We start from the raw sequence: 18140 nt of genomic DNA, 5'->3' as shown, positions 1-18140 counted from the left end.
GAGGATCTTCAGATGGTCGTGTCAGGAAAGATGATGTAGACGCCTCCTCAATATTGCGACGCATGGTGCGGACTACACTCTCGGTTGTGGGTAGTGGACGGCATGTCAGGTGAAGGTCCTCACCGGATCACTTAGCTGCAGTATTCAGAAGCCGCATGAAATGCTGTGCTACGCAGAGACTCTTGATTTCTTCAAAACGCCGACACTCTTTGGTGATGTCCTCCATGGTCGAGCAGTCCTTGGACACCAGCAGATTGAGAGCATCATCTGCGATGTCCTTGAGCACATGGCTGACTTCGTACTTTTCAGCCATGTCGTTGCCGACATGACGGCAAAGAGCGAGAACACCAAGTATGTACGACGCATAGTAATGAAACGAAGTTTGAGACCGACTGGCGAGATCTTTCGAAGCGTCTTGCTGCCACCATGCTGGTCTACCAAAAAGGTCACGGAGCTTTTGCTTACGCGTCGCAACTTCTTATATATGCTTCATGAGCCCTCAAACCACACGCCTGCCGTTCCGCAGAAATAGAAGCCTATACGTTGGCGAGCATCATTGTCGGGTCTCATCAATAAATCGCTGCAAAAACTTTTACTTTATAATCCAGTCATCGACGTAAACGTTGTCTTAGAGTAGAAGTTACACGGGTCGCGTGGCTGAATCAGTACGATCGGCTGTACCGGCTGGACAGAAGCCGCAGTCAAAGTAGAAGTGGTAGAATTTTTTTTCCATTGGCATTGTCGGGCTGTCCATGACAAGAACGCTGTGGAGTTGCGTCTAGCGTGGTACCCAGCACGTTCACTAAATTGTTTCGAGGTTATTTACAATATATTCACACATGGAAACAGTCCAACAGTCGATATGGTAGATGTAGATCATGAACTTGTGTTGGCGTTGATCGCTTTGTAGATGTAGATGTAGATCCTACACTCGTGGCTCACACCAATTCTGGAGGATCGGCCAAAAATCGAGTAGATTATAAAAAAAAACGAATGTATATAATACTGGGCAAATTAAAATTAACAGAAATATTGTTTTTTGTAACTTATTCTTGAGAAAAATTTATTGATGAATTATTTCCTACTGACTGTGCAATAAATGATTGATATAAAAAATTTTTTCAATAGCCTACGTGGGTTAACTGAGAACATTTTGGTATTGAGGTTATTAGGTAAATCTCTTCGTATGTACAATAAAACCTTGCACGACCTTGCACACTTTCCCGTTGCTGTGCCCTAGGGTATGTGCACCTAATGATAGTAAATTTGACGTTGTCGAAGCTAAGCCAAGGATTCATAATGGTATTTCTAGTGATACCTTTCTTAATGTTGAAAACTTTCTACAAGAGATGAAAAAGTGCTCCACAGTTTCCTCTTCTCCACAAAAAGAACCAAGTTGAGAGGGAGTCAAGCCTGCTTTAAACAAAAAAAATTGTAATGAAGGAATACGACAGCGAAATCGAGTGATTAAAACTTCCTTCCATCAGTTATGACACGAGGAAGTTTTCCAGGGTGTCATCAGATGTTTGAAATCTAGAGAATTTTTAAAGATAGTGTAGAGAATTCTCGCATCATCATTTGCCTCAAAAACCTAGAAGCTACTATAAAGGCTGTTGTAGGGGTAATATTGATAGCTCGTCCGTCTAACGCCTCTTTCGCTAGTGCATCAGCTGTTTCATTTAGAGTTATGCCTCTATGCCCCAGCACCCAAGCTAATCGCACGTGGGTTAAGTGATTCACTACTAGGGAGCTGAATTCGCCTAATGCTTTCACCCGAACACATCGTCTTCTTCCTCTACTCTCACTACAGCGAAGTGGTAACTGAGACACAGCAACAATAGTCATTTTATATTGGTTAAAAAAGCTCATATTTTCAAAAATATTAAAAAGCACCTATCAAGGTAAAGATATCTTCACCCACACTGCGACTTCTGGTCTCCTACGCGAGAGCATTCCTGATATAAAGTGTCTAGAATGAACTCTGCTTAAGGTATACATGCCAATGCACCATAGCAGCAACCCTTTTCGATTAAAGTCTTCTGTTCTCTAATAGCAGTGGTGATGTTACAAACGACTCTATATTGTTAAAATAGCTCGCCGGTAGGAGCCGGAAGGACAATAGTTACACCTTCACCTTCGCGGAGGTCTGCCAAAGTTTTCGCCAATGTCTCATACTGACCAGGCATGATTTTCGGCCACTTTCAGGAGTGTTCATAGCCAATATGTGGCTGCAGTATCTCTAAAAATTGGACCATAGCACCCTCAATAAAGGGCATAGTCGGACAATTCGTTCCAGTACTTGCTGCACAGCCCCCGTGTACTCCCCTTTCCACCTTTAGGGCACGCAAAAGATATATTCATTTTTCCCGTTAGCAGTGGAAGAGTGGAACAAATTGCCACGTGAATGCGTTAATCCTTCCTCTGCAGATTCACTTGTTCGGAATATAGAAAGCCTGGTTTATGAAGACTAAAAGCAACTTTTGTTTTTTGATGTTTGTGAGTGCTTCCGAACGCACTGATCACTGTACCCCCTGCTGATACCTCGATGTTTTGTGGCCTGTCCATGATTTTGTACAATTGCTTTCATCGTTCAAGTTTTATTTTCACCATCATCTTGTGATTCTGTTTCTTCTGCTTTGTGCAATATTGCCTGGTTTGTACGCGACTGTGTATATTTGCCCGCCCACCCTGTATGAGCCTGAGAAAGGCTTACAGTAATAAATGAATAAAAAATAAAATAAATAAGTATAAAGAATAACGCAAGGTCTGGACAGTGCGAGCGCAGATGTTGCATTTTCAATTACGCGGTTTTCAAGTGCTATGTCAGACATGGCCTTTAAAGGCTGCTCGTATGTTACACTTGCGCTAAAGATTAGAAACTACGCTTGACGAGCTGCCCACATGTGCTTTTCTGGACAGGCCAGAACAAGTACTTAAATGAAAGCGTGGGGCTGACATGTCAGCGGAATTTCCATTACACAGCCTGTTGGTACGTGGCTTATTGTTTACCGACGAAAACTTACCTTTTAGTCACTTATTCGTACCAGCCACAGTAACTAGCTGAGTTTCTCAAGACGCATGAAACCGGTTATACGCCACCGTACGAATCATTTCTGCCAGGTATTTTGTAATGCGATGAATTCAATTTTTGGTTGAGGTGCGTTATGTTCCTGGATCAAAGGAACCGTTTGGTTTAGAACATTAGACGGGGTCGTTTTTAAGCTCGTTTCAATAAAGTTAGAGGTAATAAAACGCACTTGTTTGTAATGTAATATTTTTTAAATTCAGCAAAAACAATATAGTCATCAAAGTCATGTTACACTCAAGTGAGAGCGCTCCTTATAGAGTGCCTGCTGTTCGACTGTTGAACACTGATCAGTTTCGAGAGCTACGACGTAATCTCTTTCTAAGAGCCACACTTATTTTGTCAGCCACGTCAGTCACTGCCGATGCAGCTATTGCAATTAGTTGCCGTCCTGGCATAATGTCAGCCCTGCCATCACGCCACTTTATGTTGCACAACGATGGAAATGAAAAGACGCATGGAATCATGAACGCCCACATAGAATAGTTTGAAGGAAAATTTACTGATTTGTCAAACGAGAGCAGGCGTCCAACCTTTTCCGCTTGATTGTCTCTTGGCAGCAAAACGTTAGGTGCCACGCGAATGGTGGGCGTTGACACAATGCGTAGCCTTGTCAATCTCACTGATGATAGACCAGAGTACAGAAAGGGACAAAGACGCAGTCTAGCCGTCGAAAACACAGAAGCATTTTCGTGTTGCATGGAATTGAACTTTGCGGCTTCTTAAGCAATGCGTGCCCTCTCTTTGCATTACTGCTATGTAGTGTTCAATAAAATATCTGCTGGTTTACAGTTGAAGTGATTGCATGAGTCCGGCAGGCCGAAATTTGAGTTAATTGGTCACGGAAGCTTCAGGAAGTGACTTGTGTTTTACAGTCTTGTTTCTGCAGAATAAACGCGAATAAAAAGCAGCTGCATGAGTTAAAAAAGAGGCGCCTGATCAAAACTATGCAGGGTTCTACACCTTATAAGTCCATAATTAGTCTTTCGAAAGCAATTGAAATTTATGCTTGAAAGATATGTAGGAGAGAGTATATACTTAAGGTATCGTTTTTTCCGTGTTTGACACAATATTTTATTGAGATGTAACACACAATAACGCCAAGGGAAGTATAGGAGATGTTATTAGTCCGAATTTCAATGTAAACGTGAAGAAATAAAAGTGGGTGAAAAGATCTCTTGCCGTGGGCAGGAACCGAACCTGCGTTATTCGAAGGTCGCAGGTGGTTCGGTTTCTCTTGCCCACACTTATTTTTCATTACATTTACAATGCGGTCTAATACCTTCCCCTATACTTTCCTTGGTCTTATTGTCTGCGATATATATATATATATATATATATATTTTAACTAAAGTTGTATGGGCACAACATGTGGCACTGAAGTCCAGTAGTATATACTGGAAGAGAGGTTGCGGTGTTTGTTATGTAAAATATGTGTTATTTGAAATGAAACATAGTTTACATGATACAACTGGAACGGAATTGTCAGACACGGAACTTGACGAGACGTTCTGTACTTTTGCATTGCTGTTTATTGAGGGTGGTTCTTCAGAGTTGATGGTTTTTCCTTAGCAGAAACCGTACAATGCTAACTGCACAGCACGTGTTGCAAGTGATTTATTCTGATGTAGTTGCCACAGCAAAAATTTACACTGCGACAGTACTTTCGGAAACCTGTCTTTTCTTAGGCTGATGAATCGTCCATTCTCTTCAGCGATTTCAGCATATCGGGCAGCTGTCGTCTTTTGACTTTCCCGAAGCTCGTCTTTGGGATACAATCTGTGAAGAACACTCCCCCATGAAGGTGCTTGTATGGTGCCAGCCGCTCTGTGTCGACATAAAAAAAGAGAAAGCTGAAATTTATGCCAAGTAACACTCAATAAAGGAGGTAGTTTTCTTTATAACGTTCGATTGCATCAATTTTGCAAGACATTTTATAGTGCAGTGGACATTTAAAACGCATCTAAGTGATAACCCGGCAAGCACTACTGGCATTCGACAATGCGTTCTCTACGAGAGAATCCGATTTCTGGAGTATTAATGGACCTTCCCCTCGAAATATATGTATTCTAACTCACAGCGTACAGTCCGTTGGGAGGCATCGCATGAACTCTTTTTCAGATTGCGTGTGGGTGTACACCACACGATGGAGAATGCGTCAACACGAACAACACAGAGGAAGAGTGGGGGATGGTGCGGTCCAGGTCGGCCTTTGAAAGTCGGCTTTCGCTGGTACAGAGGACTGAGAAGATGGCGAGGGCTAGCGGAGCCCTGGAATAGGTGCTGCGTTCAATTGCAGTGCCCCGCCTCATGTGATAATAAAGCTTTGTTCTCTTTGTCTCTCTCTCCACGGATGCAGAAAACGGTAAAGTCTCGAATTACCCCAGAAAATTATCAAGCCGTCGATGTTGACACGAATTTGTCATTTCTCAACGATAAATAACCCACCCCTGACAATAGCATCGTCGCCTTCGTTGATACTCTCCTTGAAGTGGTGTGGCATATCAGATGACGGAAAGTTTCGTGAGCAGCTTTCATTGGCAATCTTTCTTACCGCTTGTCCTGCCAACCACTCCAAACGCCGTGCGAGAGGACACCGTCTGCCTCTTTGTTAGGCAGTGAGAACGACTTGTTTGATGAATACTGCTTTTTCTTTGGCTTCACTATACTTTTTTCACTTTTTTACTGGTGACTACTTACGGCTCCCCTCATTGGCTGGCTACATTTACTTTCGATTATAGAAGGTCCTGCTCTCCGGATCTCTAGCTAACAGAAATGCTGGTTCAAAAGTTATATTTCATAGTCCATGTTTGTTCGCTTCTGGCGGAATCATTTTGCGATAGTTGCGAAATCACAGCGCAGAACGGCAAAGAATCAACACATTCTTATCATAATACGGGGAAATTTAGAGAGAAAACTCTGATAAGCATATCGACATTCGATTTTAAATAGACGGGGGAGAGCACTCATGGCTAAGAAAAAAAGTGATTTTGGTAAAGAGGTGGAAATAATTCAGTAAATATTTCGGTTACAGTCAGTTATGACCTGAGCAAGAATGTAAGCTTTAACAGAACCACAACCCACCAGGCCTTCGCCTGTGAAAGACAATTGTGCTAACCGGTTTTATCTCGAAGTGTTGGTACTCCTGGTCGACTAATCTAAATACCATGCATACTAACCATACAACGGTCCTAGTTACTAACCAAGAAATTACGTTTCACTCAGCGTGAATGTCAGTTATAAAGTGTATAATCAGTTACATCAATGTCAGGCTATCTGACAATATATACAAGGACCTTGAAGTTTCCAATTCAAAAGCAGGCACACAAACATAGGTCTCCATGAGAAAGTCAACTATCTGAAACACTGGTAATGTACTTGACGTCACGAAAATAAAGATTCGCTATTGAACGGAGCATATATGGAACTTCCATGTCGGAGGGACAGCCATGGCTCTCGATGGAGCTGAGATTTTTTTTTCTTAGGTTGCATCTAGGTATACCCACAAGAGATGAAGATCCGAAATTCAAAATATGCCAAGTTTCCTTCAACCCACCAGCGACGTACGCTTTTATTTCTTCAGCCAGCTTCTGGTCTTCAGCAACGCCCTCCTTGAGGACGACTATAGCAGCCGGGTCGTCGTCAGTGTCCTCCCTGGGAACTGGTAGGACGGCCACCTCGGAGATGGCCCAGTGGCCGTACAGACAGTGTTCCATCTCGGCTGGGTTCATGTGCTTAGACATGCGGAACATGGTGTCCTTCAGTCTGCCAGCCAGAAACAGCCTACCATCGTTGTCATAATAGCCAAGGTCACCTGTGTTAGAGGCATTAATCAGTAAATCTCCTTGCACCATGCACTTTTCTGAAAACGAAATAATATTGTTCAATTGGTGCAGATGATTTCAAAGCTCTTGTTATGGAACGAAGAGTAATTGTGTTAGTACGGAGATGTGTCTTTGCAAGCCGGGGAGTGAAAAGCTCCTAGCATCGAATAAATGTCAAGAAATAGTACCATGATAGTATGAAGGACACCTATGGTGGTTAGTTCAATTAGTGTACGTTGGTTTCCTAGCATAAGTTATGACGCCAAAATTTTTCACGTTGACTCTCTGCTAATGTGCCAATTCCAAATGGTTTATTGACATCTGCACGTTGTTAAGTAAGTACTGAAAATAAGGTACTAATAATCAATGTAATTCTGGTCGCGGAATCTTGATGTCATTGCCACGAAAATTTGCATCCGCCCGCCTTACTACACCGGAGGGAATGGTAAGCGAGGCTGGCCTGCTTTTTTATGTCATGTTTAAACAATATTTTTATCCTATGATCCTTAAATTTGGGTAATTTGGCTTAATTTGTTGGTACCGAAATGTGGTGTAATTGCCACAGTAGTACTTCAGTGGGTTCATAAATTCGCAGCAGCTGAGGGTGGTGCATGCGAGTGGTGCTATAAATCAGACAAGGTTGATTGCACGAAATTCTAATTCAAGTACAAAGGGAGGAGGGGGGGAGGTTTACGTTGCAAACATAGTCAAAATGACTACCAAATGGCCACCCAAGATGGGAAGTTGAGTTGTACACATCCCTACTACCGGAACGGTGCCACCATCCGCCATTTGTGAAAAACTCGTCAAGGGGGGTACGTGAGGATCTTCTTCAAGCGACCACAAGAATATGAACTCACAAGAGAGATGCCAGTGACTGTGTCGATGAGAACTTTGACAGAAATGCGATCAACATGTACGTTGAGAGTGTTTAATTGTATAAGTAAAGGCAACACAATATTGCTGGGCAAGGGCGCCAATATTATGTCCAGACGCTGTAAGACCGAGTGTTCCAGGAATATGGTGTGGCTAAATGAAGGCGATGAAGAATGGCAACACAAAGGTGAACCAGATGAATGGCTGTGAGGTGGTCACAACGGACCGGTGCATCCATAGTGCTCAAAGAGACTGAATGTTGAAGGTTTAGTTACTGCCAGATAACGGCGATTGCTTTTGTGGAAATGACCATTGCATGTTTAAAACTGATTACAAGACGGAGAATCAGTGGCTAGGATAATAACGAGTGGTGTGCGCCCATGGTGGTACAGATTTGCTCATCATGTACTTGCCCCCTTCATGTGCTTTCCTGGGATGAAGAGGGCAGTGGCGGCAATATGCTGCGTCCGCAAAGGTTATGAAGTTGTTAGTATTGTTCATTGGCGCGCAATGTAAAAAAAAATTGGCACATACATCGTACCTTGGAAATCAGTTATACGACACATGCGGAAAGAAGGTGAATGTATCTTAATGCTTTTTTATAAAGCCAGACGTTATTACATGGCGCTAAATATGTGGACAAATTCACGCACACACCTACCCTAAAGAGTCTCATGTGTTTTATATTACCAGTTGTTTACAGTTGGGTAACGATGACAACAGCAACATGGATATGAGCAACTTCAGCATTTGGCGCCTTACTTCAACTCAAGCTCCGCCGCGGTGGTCTAGTGGCTAAGGTACTCGGCTGCTGACCAGCAGGTCGCGGAATTGAATCCCGGCAGTGCGGCGGCTGCATTTTCGATCGATGCGAAAATGCTGTAGGCCCGTGTGCTCAGATTTGGGTGCACGTTAAAAAAAACCCATGTGGTAGAAATTTCTGGAGCTCTCCACAACGGCATCTCGTACGATTATATGGTAGTTTCGGGACGTTAAACCCCGCATACCAATCATACCAATCGTTACTACAATTCACGTTAACTCGACATGACGGCTGTCGCATAGATGTACATATGTAATGTTTATAAAATTGGATAGCCAGCACTGCAACCACAGCTGAATTTTCACGAACATTAGTGTCTATTTGAAAAGTACTTCCATAGCCTGAAAAGTACTTCCATGACCTCTGTTAGAATGCTTGATTGACGTTCAGAATGCCATGGTACAGTCGCTGCTGGGACACTGACATTTATTGTTTGCATTCGTTCGGTAAATGCTGTGTATGGCAGCTTATTGAATGCGAAGCATTTCTTTGTGCTCTACAAGCACTTTCGGTATCTATCTATCTATCTATCTATCTATCTATCTATCTATCTATCTATCTATCTATCTATCTATCTATCTATCTATCTATCTATCTATCTATCTATCTATCTATCTATCTATCTATCTATCTATCTATCTATCTATCTATCTATCTATCTATCTATCTATCTATCTATCTATCTATCTATCTATCTATCTATCTATCTATCTATCTATCTATCTATCTATCTATCTATCTATCTATCTATCTATCTATCTATCTATCTATCTATCTATCTATCTATCTATCTATCTATCTATCTATCTATCTATCTATCTATCTATCTATCTATCTATCTATCTATCTATCTATCTATCTATCTATCTATCTTATCTATCTATCTATCTATCTATCTATCTATCTATCTGCCTGCCTGCCTGCCTGCCTGCCTGCCTGCTTGCGTGCCTGCCGCCCGCTCGCCCGCCCGCTTGCCCACCCGTCCGCTTGTCTGTCTGTCTGTCTGTCTGTCTGTCTGTCTGTCTGTCTGTCTGTCTGTCTGTCTGTCTGTCTACGTCTGGGCGCTCTCGAGATGGAATGGAATGAAAAAAACTTTATTTCAGTCCTGCAGGACGCGCGTAGCGGGTAGCAGGTGTCTCCAACGTAGGGAACGACAGGGAGTACCTGGTGGCCGCTTCTCGAGATCAGCCCCTTAATTTAGGGTAAACCAAAATTAGCATGGAGGGTAAGATGGTTTGACAAATACGACTCACTGGTCATGACATCGATAATGTCACAATCCTGGCGCGTACGTCGTCAAACACCTTCCACCAAACAGAGGCACATACCTATGGGTGATTCTGTTCCACAGGTGATCGACACTTCATATCTACCGAGCAACGGCGAGAACCTACATGCGTAATTTTAACGCATAAGCGTTAAGCAAAAGGTGTCATCGGCTGGGTTGAACCGCCGAATGTAAAGAAAAAAATTGGCCCCGCATCTGCTTGTTACACTGCAAATGTCATCGAAAGACGATAGTCTTGCACCTGGAGAGAGTGAACAAAACGTTTATTTCATGTTCTGCGCAAGAAAATCGGTGAATGGTATACTGGAGGCGGTGCGATGCGTTAGAGTGCTTCAAGCGTGCAGCGGAGGCGAACGAGCACATCAACTCACGTCACATGTGAGACATGAGCGCTATCTTGCAGTTATCTTAGAAAACGAAGCGCGCGCGCCCTGCGCGCTGTTATGCCCGCGAGTCCACAGCGAACGTCCATGCTTCTGAAAAAAGAAATCTGTGTCAAGGCCAGAACGCGAGCCCGCCTGACGCGAACAACTCAACGGCAACATCACGCGACGGTGCCTGTGACGGTGCCTTTCTGCCGCGCACGCACAGTGAGTCACCTCAGCCAGCGAGCCTGTCGAAGCAATCGGCGCCTTCTTGTCTGGCGAGTCTGACGCAATGCGTGGCGACGTCACTCGTCCTTGGGTGCAGCCACATGCAGCGCAGCGGCTCCAGTTTTGATGAGAATGACGCGGCCCGGCGGCGACTCCATTGGAGGATTCTGACCTCACGACCAGCGGCACTTCTGGTTGGACATTTGGTTACTCAAAGAATCCACCCGGTGCATATAAAAAAGCCCTGCGGCGCGTCGCGAGCAGTAGACCTATGTGTTAGAGAGGAGAGCTCGGCTCTTCGGGTCTCTAAGCTGTCGGCCCCAGTGCCGAATTTGTAACGCCTCTGTATATATGCTGTACATAAACCTTGTTTTACTGACCGTCGTCTCGTCCACTCGTCTATCAGCTCTGCGCAGAATCAGTCGCGAGCTGAGAAACCTACGCTACCAAACAGCTGGTGACCTTCCCGGTGGAATTAGAAGCAGGGGCGCCTTCGGGACCGTGTTGGCGTCGCCGTCTTTCGAAACAGTGGTTGCAACGGTGAGATTTCGAGGCGCCCTTCGTCACGTCGTCGGAGGTGCGCGTCGAAACAGTGGTGGCATCGGCGGGATCGGTCCGTTTCGCAACAGTGGTGGCAGCGGTGGGATCGGCCGGCGTCAGCGACATCGATGCGGTGAGTGCCTGATGTTTTCCCCTCAGTTCACCAGACTACTCTAGCTCAGGTTGTAGTAGTTTAGAGAAGGGTTGTGTGAAGCATTGAAGTGAGCTTTGATTGTTTCAAGCCAAGTCGACACGCTTTGAAACCAAAGTTAATGCAGAGGGGGTAAACACGGGAGTGTGAAAAATTGCTTGCGCGTCTTGCTAGTAGGCTTATAGTGGGTACGGCAAGTGGATTCTTAACAGGGGCAAACAGCAAGAAGCTAGTGTGAACGATGGAGAACCTTAAAGTGAAGGAACTCATCGAAATTTGTGAGGAACTCGGCATTACTTTGGGCCGTGCGAAACGAAAACAAGCGATCCTTGAGATCATGAAGGATGAAGGAGTGTCGGCTGAGGAAGTCGATGAGGCCTGGGTGGATATCAAAGCACGCCGCGAGGAGGCTGAAAGGCGAGAAGTTCGCGAATGTTAAGAAGCTGAAAGGCAAGAACGCCGTGAGGAGGCCGAGAGACAGGAGCACCTCGAGTTGAAACGAATAGAATGGGCAATCCTACAGTGTTCGCAGGAGCCTAGCGTAGCTTCTCCGACAGTTCAGGTCAGCGGTTATAGAATTCGGGACCAACTGCAACCGTTCGTGGTAGGCGAGGACATGGCGAAGTATCTCCTCAAGTTTGAACACGTCTGTGAGCGAAATGCTTTGGAGTGGTCTCTTTACACGCAGAACCTGTTAGCTCTTCACCCCGGCGAAGTGTCCGACGCTATAACTTGCTTGTCGAAGGAAGCGTTTGAGAGCTATGACGAGGTTAAGGAAGTGCTCTTGAGACTTTATAAGTTGTCACCCGAGGCTTTCAGGCAAAGGTTCTGGTATGCTAAAAAGGGGAATGAGTCACACGTTGACTCCGCGTTTCATCATAAAGCCGATTTAATTTAATGGCTCAAGGGCGAAGGTGTTTTTGACGATCGCGATAAAGTGGTAGAATGCATTGCATTAGAGCAATTCTACCGCTGCATCGAGGAGGATAACAAGCTTTGGCTGCAGAACAAAGTTGGTGAAGTAAAGCTAAACAAGGCAGCAGAGTTAGCTGAGGAGTATTATACTCGCCGGAAGTTCCATAGCAGGGCAGTGCGCGTTGAAAAGGATGAAATAAAAGAGGGCTTTTCAAAGAAACCTGATCAACGGAAATGCGCTCCGCAACGTAATTTCAAGAAGGACCCGTCTCTTACGAGGGACACTGTAGGGGAAGGGCAAGCGGAAGCGGAGAAATCGAGTGAGGTTCCTAAACAACGCACTGATACCACACGGGCGTTTGAATCATGGAAGCCGCTAATCTGTTACAACTGCAAAAAGGAAGGGCACATCGCCATAATTTGTAAGCAAAATTTTGATTTTGCAACAATCCGAGAATCGGAAAAGAACATGCGGTTGTTGGAGCCGTATCTCCAAGAAATTAGTGTGAATGGGAAAACGTGTCGAGCACTTCGAGACTCAGCGGCAACCATGGACGTTGTCCATCCTTCGTTGGTGTCTCCGGATGACTTTACAGGAGAATGCGCGTGGATTAGGCAATTCGCCGAGGAGCAGAGTGATTGCTTACCAATCGCTACGGTTGTCATTGAAGGCCCGTTCGGCAAGCTTCGCACCGAAGCGGCTGTGTCTGTCGCGCTTCCCGATAGTTTTCCTTATCTTTTCTCTAACAACTCAGAGCAGCTTCTCAAAGAGCAGGGTAAATCCTTCTTCTCCAACTTAGCGTACATGACCTTCACGCGATCGCAAGCACGGAAGCTTTCGCGGGAGCTTGATCTTGTTCAATGTGGTGAAACAAGTTCAAAAGCAGCAGATCTGTGTGACTTTGGCGGCGAGTCGACGTAACCTCAGACACGGAATTCTCAATGTGAGTCATTTGAGAAGTCACTCGTGCGGCCCGTCGCCGAAGCTACTGGCGCGGTTTCCGTAGCAGGAATAGACGACATGGCGCCATTGAGTCAGAGCGAGAGGGATGCAACGGTATCGCCCGTAGCGGAAAGTTGGGGCGAGCTGTCGAGGGTTGATCGAGTAACGCTCATTCGAGAGCAGCGTGAGGACCTCTCGATTAAAGCGCTAATGGAAAGCGTAAACTTGGGAAAAAAGAACAAGAATGTTTCTTTTTTTTTGAGAAAGCAGGGCTCCTATATTGGAGCTACACAAATGCGCGAGGTCGCAAATATGAGCAACTCGTGGTGCCACAAAAGTATCGTCGCCAATCATTAAAACTGGCACATGAAAACGCGTGGGCCGGGCATCTAGGCATAAAAAAGACCAAGACTAGAGTTTCCCTTGAGTTTTATTGGCCGAAATGCTGGAAGGATATCGAAGACTTTGTACGCTCATGCGACACTTGTCAGAGAGCGGGGACATCCGTGGAAAAATGGGAGGCACCCATGAAGCTTTCTGATACCAATTATGAAGTTAAATTAGGTAGGTGGCCGAACAAAATTTACCACAGTGACTTGATGAAACCACACATTCAACGTCAAGCGGTCATAAATCTGCTGTTGAATGCTTCAGAGGAAGAGGGAGCAGAAATTTTGAGTTCTAGAGATGTAATAGAAAGGGGATCGGAAGTAATGTTGGAGCAGTTGAACCTAGAGCCTAGGTTAAGTGAAATCTAGAAGGAGGACCTGAGAAGGATTCTTTCCGAGTTTGACGGCGTGTTTTCGGATCGTCCCGGAAACACGACGGTGATCGAACACGATATCGAGCTAACTGGTGAGGAGTCAATCCGTAGCAAGCCGTATCGTTGTTTCCCTGTGCAACGTCGCAAGTATGAGCTGCTCTTGGTACTGCATTGGTATCGTCGCCTAAAAGTGGCCCGTTACTGAGATGGAGCTTGATACTCCAACAGCAAACTTTGACGTTCGCTAAAAAAGAGGAAAGCTAAACGCTAATGCAGGCTCATTGAGCCGTGCGTTCTAACTAGTACCTTCTCCACCTTTCGCTTTCTCGCTGGCGATTCTGGGCAAAATTTTGTCCTCATCACGGCCTTAGCTGAGCGTTCTCGTCCAGAGTGAGCTCAAGGAGCCAACTTTTTGTTCTATTATATTTCGTTACGTTGTTGTACGTGTAAAAATTTGAGTTCTCATTTTAAGAGTCTTGTGTCCCACATGAGCCTCTTGATGTAGAGGGAACAAAATTTTGATGAACACGTAGCTAGGTATATGTTGTAATATACTTTGTCTGGTGTTCTGTCGGGTGACCGGGGGCACTTGCTTGTGTCGTGTGTTGTCTGTTGTCGAACCGTTCTTGACAGGTTGCAGAACCATCGACAAGTGCTGAGACCAAAGATCGCCAGAAGCGACGAGCGAAGCTGGCCGACAAGTTGTGGTGACAAGCCAGTGGAGCAGGGATCCGTCCTCAAGAATGGGATGTGTTACCGGAACAGAGTCTAGAGCTGCATTCTCCCCTTGGCCATGGAGGCGAACCTGGAGGGACCTGGTGAACGAGCGCGCCTGACATCCGAGCCACGTGGAAGCAGCTCGTCTTTCCGGCGCATTGTCTGGCAGCGGGGGTGCTGTTATGCCCGCGAGTCCACAGCGAACGTCCATGCTTCTGAAAAAAGAAATCTGTGTCAAGGCCAGCACGCGAGCCCGCCTGACGCGAACAACTCAACGGCAACATCACGCGACGGTGCCTGTGACGGTGCCTTTCTGCCGCGCACGCACAGTGAGTCACCTCAGCCAGCGAGCCTGTCGAAGCAATCGGCGCCTTCCTGTCTGGCGAGTCTGACGCAATGCGTGGCGACGTCACTCGTCCTTGGATGCAGCCACATGCAGCGCAGCGGCTCCAGTTTTGATGAAAATGACGCGGCCCGGCGGCGACTCTATTGGAGGATTCTGACCTCACGACCAGCGGCGCTTCTGGTTGGACATATGGTTACTCAAAGAATCCACCCGGTGCATATAAAAAAGCGCTGTGGTGTGCCGCGAGCAGTAGACCTATGTGTTAGGCCACGTTCACACTCAGTATTCCTGCCGCTGAAAGTGCTCCGAATCCGGTTCGGCGGCGGCTAGATCCGCCGAAAGGGCCCTCTCCATGCCTATCGTTCTCGGACTGATTTTTGCGGCGTCTGCCACCGAATCGGTCACCGTGGACCAATAGGAGCGCCAGTCAAGAAATTTTGAAAAATGGCGGCCAAGCCCTACTCACTTGTTTTGCCGCAGTGCCCGTAACTGAATGTTGAAACCAACGGGAGTTTAACCTACTCTGAGCCTACTTCGCCTCCGTATTTCGTGAAAGAGCTTGCTGTTGGCATGACCGAGCTTGTTGTGGTCTTGCAGAGCAAAACGAACCCACCGACGCCGCTGGCATCGGTGGTTTTTCTGCTCTTCGTGCATTACAAGACAGCCACTTGTCAGCAAAGTAAGCAGTACTGTTTTTTCTTGCTTTTTGCGTACGAGAGTTGTCGAAGTATACACCGCCGGATAGCGCAGTAGCGTTTGCGAGCCGCGACAACAACCGGGTGACAGCGCATCCACCCCGCTTTTGCCCCGTAGTAGATGGCATATTCGGCGGTGCGGGGCGCGTCCAGTGCGAACGACGCTGCGTTTCGGCGGCAGGGGAATTTCGGTCGCTGTAGAAAGCGGATGTTTATGTGTGAACTAGGTATTAGAGAGGAGAGCTCGGCTCTTCGGGTCTCTAAGCTGTCGGCCCCAGTGCCGAATTCGTAATGCCTCTGTGTATATGCTGTACATAAACCTTGTTTAACTCATTGTCGTCTCGTCCGCTCGTCTATCAACTCTGCGCAGAAGTAGTCGCGAGCTGAGAAACCTACGCTACCAAACGGCTGGTGACCTTCCCGGCGGAATTCGAAGCAGTGGCGCCTTCGGGAGCGTGTTGGCGTCGCCGTCTTTTGTCACAGTGGTTGCAGCGGTGGGATTTCGTGGCGCCCTTCGCAACGTCGTCGGAGGCGCGCTTCGCAACAGCACTCGTCTCGGAGGTGATAAGGTGTAGGACGCAAGGCGACGGGTAGGTGCTACGACCGTGTCGTCTGAGCAAAGCGTCGGAAACACTTGCCTTTTTGTGCAAGCGTTGCCTGGTTGGTGCAACGCGATAATTGCTGTGGTCTTTATAATTACTTATGTACACTTTTTCTAGTCAGAGGCACACATACAGAATATTGACGTGTTTGTATGGTGCCTCAGATATGCGCAATAATTGCTTTTTAATTGACAATCACACAAGTATGAACGCTGAATTTTGAGCAATATTGGTGGGTGCTGCGGATGGGATCGGCCGCTTGGAGTATCGTTTGGCCACTTCGGTGCCGTTTAGGACACCGTTAAGGGTAGACAAACAGACAAATGTACAGATAGACAGACACACAGACAGACACTACAACTTTGCATCGAAGGTTCCCAAGAAAGACTATCGTTTTGAAAAATGCCATGGTCCCAACAGGAATCACACCAGCATTCTGCGTGGCAACCAAGCATTCCTCCGCGGATCCACACCAGATCTTGCAACTGCTTTTGAAACAGACCGTGATGATCGTGAAGCGTCAATAGGGGATGCAGCGATGGCTATCCAATTTTATGTACATGACATATCTACTCCTACAATACAGCCTTCATGACATGTAAAGATCAAGTATATTTAAGTGCTATGTGCTGAAAGTCATTGCATGTTTATATCAACATAGGAACGACGCGAAGAGACACACAAGGGGGAGCCCGCGTCTGAGCTCCGTCATCAAAAATTAAAGTTACCACGCAGATCAGCGAAAATAATGCATAGACAGTAGGTCGGTGCGCGACTTTTTCCATTATGAACATACATACATATCCCCGACTTCGCAAGGCACCCCACAGCGAGACAACGTAATTCATCGTCTTCTTCAATCTACCTAGACGCTCTTCCGAATATCCCACTATATACTCTCATCCCCATGAAGGGCCACGCAGTGATATTGTAAGCTAATAACATGAATTTTTGTGAGCACGTGCCGGTAGCCACACAGTGCAGTCTTGTAGGTATACGAGAGCAATTTTTTATAGTGCAGTATAAAGCAGGATTTCTACAACGGATTCGAGAAACCAGCACTACTTTTTGGTGATTCGCTTGTCACCTTAGCTTGTGCTGAAAGTATTCGAAGTACAGCGATACATCACATATGCAAGTTCAATTGCATAAAGGATTCTCATTTGCACTACCACTTAGCACCAGTTAATGCAATGAACCTCACTGCATGTCTTACATGAACTGTTGGTGAACGTATATCTTCCGAATTACGACTGCTTGAGCGATTCATCTTGTCCTAAGCAAATAGGCTTTTTAATCTGTTTTTTATGGCTAAGCTACGATTAGTTCTTCCCCCGTTCAGGTATTAGAGCTCCCAATATTCACTCTGGTAATTCATATGTTCGAAAACTACTGAATACTTGATGGCGTTGAGCATGAAACCAAGAGAAAAAAATCCTATTTTTGGTTGTGTGTAATTTAGGTGAGAATTATTGTAATACAGGTAAAAAAGAACACTTAATGTTACTTTTGTTTTTCTTGTCGTTGTTGTCTCTCAGGTTTGTTAGTGGTATATTTGCTACAATAAAATACTTAAATGCAGAGCCAGACAAAACGCGTTAGTAACTGCTTTTTTGTTTGAGTGGTCAAGATATTCTACACTACTGCATATATACGGTAAGAAAGCCCACCTTGTGGGGATTTTCAAATTGAAACTCAACTATTCACGTAGCTTACCTGTGTGTATCCAGCCTTCGGGGTCGATGAAGTCTCTCGTAGCTTCATCATTCTTGTAATAACCACGCATTACGTATGGAGACTGAAAGAGTACTTCACCAGTTTCCATTGGACTCAGCACAGTTTTGTTATAGGGATCAACTACCTGCGTAAAAAAGGGTGGATTTGATTTGAAGTGTATTATCGAACACGATTACAGATGTAGACAGAGACCACACCGAATTAAACTTGTAGGCAAAGGAAACCTTACAGCATCTATTTTA

The 18140-nt window shown here is 45.6% G+C and overlaps 1 protein-coding gene across 1 annotated transcript in view; it reads right to left on the bottom strand.

Annotated features, from left to right (window-relative positions):
- Positions 1–4769: 4769 nt before the first annotated feature.
- The window catches only part of LOC119165102 (uncharacterized), a 39525-nt gene continuing 26154 nt past the window's right edge, over positions 4770–18140 (bottom strand). Inside the window, exons 7-9 of the mRNA XM_037417292.2 lie at positions 17878–18022; positions 6642–6899; positions 4770–4912 (exon numbers count right to left, since the gene is read on the bottom strand). Of these exons, the coding sequence (XP_037273189.2) occupies positions 4770–4912; positions 6642–6899; positions 17878–18022 (546 nt within the window). The remainder of the gene's footprint in view (positions 4913–6641; positions 6900–17877; positions 18023–18140) is intronic.

Source organism: Rhipicephalus microplus, chromosome 8 (genome assembly GCF_043290135.1).
Source record: "Rhipicephalus microplus isolate Deutch F79 chromosome 8, USDA_Rmic, whole genome shotgun sequence".
Taxonomy (NCBI): domain Eukaryota; kingdom Metazoa; phylum Arthropoda; class Arachnida; order Ixodida; family Ixodidae; genus Rhipicephalus; species Rhipicephalus microplus.
The sequence above is the reverse complement of the archived record's forward strand: the minus strand, read 5'-3'. Positions and strand labels throughout refer to the sequence as shown.